This window comes from Solanum stenotomum, chromosome 2, assembly GCF_019186545.1.
Source record: "Solanum stenotomum isolate F172 chromosome 2, ASM1918654v1, whole genome shotgun sequence".
In the NCBI taxonomy this organism is placed as follows: Eukaryota; Viridiplantae; Streptophyta; class Magnoliopsida; order Solanales; family Solanaceae; genus Solanum; species Solanum stenotomum.
Genome location: NC_064283.1, coordinates 33,146,715 through 33,151,301, shown reverse-complemented (window position 1 = coordinate 33,151,301; position 4,587 = coordinate 33,146,715). Strand labels below are relative to the sequence as shown.

The 4,587-nt window shown below is 30.7% G+C and overlaps 1 protein-coding gene across 1 annotated transcript; it reads right to left on the bottom strand.

Annotated features, from left to right (window-relative positions):
• Window positions 1-2,512: 2,512 nt before the first annotated feature.
• On the bottom strand, window positions 2,513-3,085 carry LOC125856813 (agamous-like MADS-box protein AGL62). Its single transcript, XM_049536449.1, has one exon. The coding sequence runs from the start codon at window positions 3,083-3,085 to the stop codon at window positions 2,513-2,515; it is 573 nt and encodes a 190-aa protein (XP_049392406.1).
• Window positions 3,086-4,587: the final 1,502 nt, after the last annotated feature.

Genomic DNA, 4,587 nt, shown 5'->3' with positions numbered 1-4,587 from the left:
TGGGAATTTTACTTTTATTTGTCATTGTGTTATTGTTCTTGTAAGTGTTACTTAATCGACAAAACATCTATTAATGTATGATGAGTTTGATAATACTTAAATAATTTATGCAATATGCTCAGGTATCCATAATGTGAATTGTCTAAATTCAAATTAATTTAAATAAAAATTGCTAAAATATTATTACTTTGAATGACAAATTGTAATTGTGTAACATTATCGTCTATCTAATATATTGTTGCGAACACATACATATTTGTTCATTTTCACCCTTTTTGTTTTATTTTTAGTTTTTCTACAATTTGTATGAATGAGATTAACAACTTCATTTTTAAATAAAAATGAGAGTTCCATTTATATTTGTGCAACACTAAGCCTAATAATTTTCTTAAATATGAGCAATTTATATTGGTGGTAGTTTTCTGCAGTGTTAAAACTCAAATGGTTGGTGTGATGACAATTTTGCTTTTGGACATTTTGATTGCAATATTGTAAGAATGGAGTAATTAAGCTTCGTTTTGTTTAGATTTTAGTAATATAAATCAACAAGAATATTCAGTATTCTACTTGAAGTATATTGTTCAAGAGTAACATTATATCGTCTTTTGCAATTGTTTTATATTGTTGCAACATATATTTTCACATGGAAAATTGTATTTTCAGTTACAAATTCGAAACACTTACACATGTATGTTGTACTATTATTCATGTCATTTTAGAAAGTTAGAAATACTTGATATGAATAAACGCGCAACACACATGTCCACAACTGGTGTATCTAATAATATAAAGAGACATTTGCCTATTCCATTATGTAGGGAAAAAAATCTCCTAAATTTGAAGAGATAAATCCTTAGTAAGCCTCATAGGAATCAAACTTATTCCAACTTCCATTGAAGCTTAGAACACGTATGTTGAAGTCAGGGTCGGAGCTAGATTTAGGTATTCTGTTGTGTCGGAGCTAGACTCTTCACACTACGGCTAACTCACTTATTTTTTAATTTCAAGCCCAAGTGGTATAACAAAGTGACGATTCATGACAAAGGGGGCCTGTAAATACTTGGAGGAAGAATTGCTAAAAGTGGAAAACGGTGTTGATTCAGTGGCACAGATTGAGGTTAACAAGCATGGAAGCAAATCTGCAGAACAAGCAGCAACTCCCTCACTAGAAAAAGGTACAACATTTGACAAAAATACTATTGTTGGGATGGAGGATGACCGCAACACCTTACTTGAACAACAAACGTTTTAACTGTTGTACCAATTTTTGGTATGGACGGTATAGGTAAGATAACTCTTGCCAAAAGAATTTATAATGATTGATCATATATTCCTTCTCGATTAATAAACATGCATGGGTCACTATCTCCGAAGAATACAATCAGAGAAAAATGTTTCTTGAAGTTGTGTCTTCAATTAGAGGAAACAATCAAGAAATGAGCCGTGATCAACTAATGGAGATTGTTTATAGAGGTATGAAGGGTAGGAGATTTCTAATTGTCAAAGATGATATATGAAGTAGTGAGGCATGGGACCAAATGCGAAGAATATTTCCAAATGATCGATGTCAATAGAAGCAGAATTGTATTAACCACTCGGCTCAAGTATGTTGTTGATTATGTGAGATGTCTTCATTTTTCACCTCATAGAAAGTCTTTTATAAGTCTTGATGTCCTGATTTTTCACCTTTATTTCAATGCAAGCAGATATTCCAAAACAAATGTTTTATAGTTCAAATTGCTTAAGGTATTGGATGTTTTTTCAATTGATTAATATGATTTCTCTTGTGTAATACCTCAGCTTGCACATTTGAGATATGTTTCAAAGAGAAGTCTTTGTTAATCGACAGGGTTGATATCTGAAAAATGTCAGAGATAAGACGTTTTGATATTGGATCGCCACTATATATATATATCTTATCCTCTTGCTGCAGAAATCATAAGAATAACTCGCAATCAAATCTCAAGGAGTTCCGATTTAAAGGTACTTGTGTACCATGGGAAGTCATGACTGTGCTGGCTAATTTACCCAATCTCCAAGGGTTCCCTCGAACAGATTGGACACTAAATGAAGATGTTGTGTTTCACAAATTAAAATATCTACGAGTTGTAGAAGCAGATCTTCAAGGAGGAGACTCCCCAGACGTTTGTAATATCATTGATAAACTAGAAATTAATATGTAATGCAATTCAAAGGATAAAACCAACATGGCAATGGACTAATAACATAACATATATAATTAAAATTACTAGAATAATAACGGATAAACATTACATGATGAACACAACACTTAGTACTGACTTCAACTGAATCATAACTGATGAACACAACACTTAGGATAACTCAAATGACAAATGAACCTAGACATTTAATATAATATTTTATTTTCGACAATTCCATAATGCACACACTAGGAATGACGGCTGAACTAGTAATGGGGAACTATGGAAGAAGTAGATCCACTAACCCTATTAGCAAAAGGTCCACTAACATTGAGTCCATATGAAGAACTTTAGCTAGCACAATTATGAGGAGTCCAGGCACTTCCCAATGTCTGAAATGGGAATGCATTATTATTCACCATTTGTGCCTCTTTTTCAACCATTTGCTTCAGAATTTCCAATGCCTTCTTCAAGTGTTGAAGTTGGAATAAGTTAAGTTCTTCCATGGGAGATTCCCACCATACACCATCAGCTCTCTTCCTAATTTCTCGAAGGGATTCTCCGCGATTTTTCTCCATCTGGAGAACTCCCTCGAGGTTCATAAGCTTGGTATTGAGCTCACGAATACCAGCTTCTCTAAGAGCCACGATTTGTTGATTGTGGAAATCGTTATTTGGTGGAGGGAGGTTCCTCCCAAGGAATCTCTCCACCAACGTGTCCACGCTAGGGTGACCAAAGGAGAAAACTTTACCGTCCGGGGAAAACATAACAATGGCAATTTCAGCACCACATAGCGTACAAAGTTCACAAGCCTTTTTGAACAGACCAGCACGTCGCTTAGAAAACGTAACTCCTAAGTTTCTAGCATTCTTTATTTTCACCATGTCAACCCTTTGATGACCCTTGCTAATTCTTCTTGTCATGTCTAAACTATCACAAAGAAATTGCTATTTTTGGTCTTAACACCAAGAACTTTTTATAAGAAATTGTGGTTTAAAATAACTTAATGATATAGATGTTGATGATTATAATTAGACAATTCATTTTTTTCCTAATTAGATTTATATTATTGGATTGCATTTGACCGCTATTTTATTTGAGAACAATTTTGGAAAAAAAGTTATATTAAATGATTAATAAAAACCTCTTACTTTAATAATAACACCAATTTTGCATTTAGCATTGAAGTTTCCTAGTCAATCATCATTTAGAGATTTTTCCTAATTAGAATTATATTATTGGATTGCATTTGACCGCTATTTTATTTGACATCCACAATATTTTTTAAAAATATATTAAATGCTTAATAAAAACCTTTTATTTAATAACAACACGAATTTTGCATTTACCATTGAATTTTCCTAGCACCATTTAGAGATTTTTCCTACTTAGAATTATATTATTGAATTGCATTTGACCGCTATTTTATTTGAGAACAATATTTTTTAAAAATATATTAAATGATTATTAAAAACCTTTTAGTTTAATAATAACACGAATTTTGCATTTACCATTGAATTTTCCTAGTCGATCATCATTTATATATTTTTCCTAATTAGAATTATATTATTGGATTGCATTTGACTACTATTTTATTTGAGAACAATATTTTTGAAAAATATATTAAATGATTAATAAAAACATTTTATTTTAATAATAACACAAATTTTGCATTTATCATTGAATTTTTCTAGTCGATCATCATTTAGAGATTTTTCCTAATTAGAATTATATTATTGGATTGCATTTGACTGCTATTTTATTTTAGAACATTATAAAAAATGTATATTAAATGATTAATAAAACCCTTTTATTTTGATAATAACACGAGTTTTGCATTTACTATTGAATTTTCCTAGTCGATCATCATTTAGATACATACAATGTATCACATCAAGTATACACGGGGGTTTGGATTTTTAAATGTTATTATTATTTATACCGTATTACTCAAGACCTAAGTAAGGAGGCTTACAAATCAGATCATGATATGATCAAGTGCTTTCTGGATCGTCTCTGACCTTCTAATTGGTATTTATCTCCAAAATGCTTATATATAAACATATATATATCATGTGGTGATATATTTGCCATTTCAATTTGTAAATGCTAAAAAACTCACATTCAAAAATTATATTGTTTTGTATTGGATTTATTATCAACAAACAACTCTCTCTAAATAATAAAATTTGTAAACTTATTTATTCAAATAAATTTACTAGTACAAATATATACTATAAAATGCAGAAAAAAATAAGCCCGTTAAAAGGATTTGAGGGGTATTTTTGTCTTTACACGGATTAGTACCATGGTATTAAATTCTATGTATTCTTAATATCACCAAATGTAAGGTATTAGTTATACATCCTATACTATGTATGGTATATAACTAATCCATGAATTAGTTATACCTAGGCCCTAAATT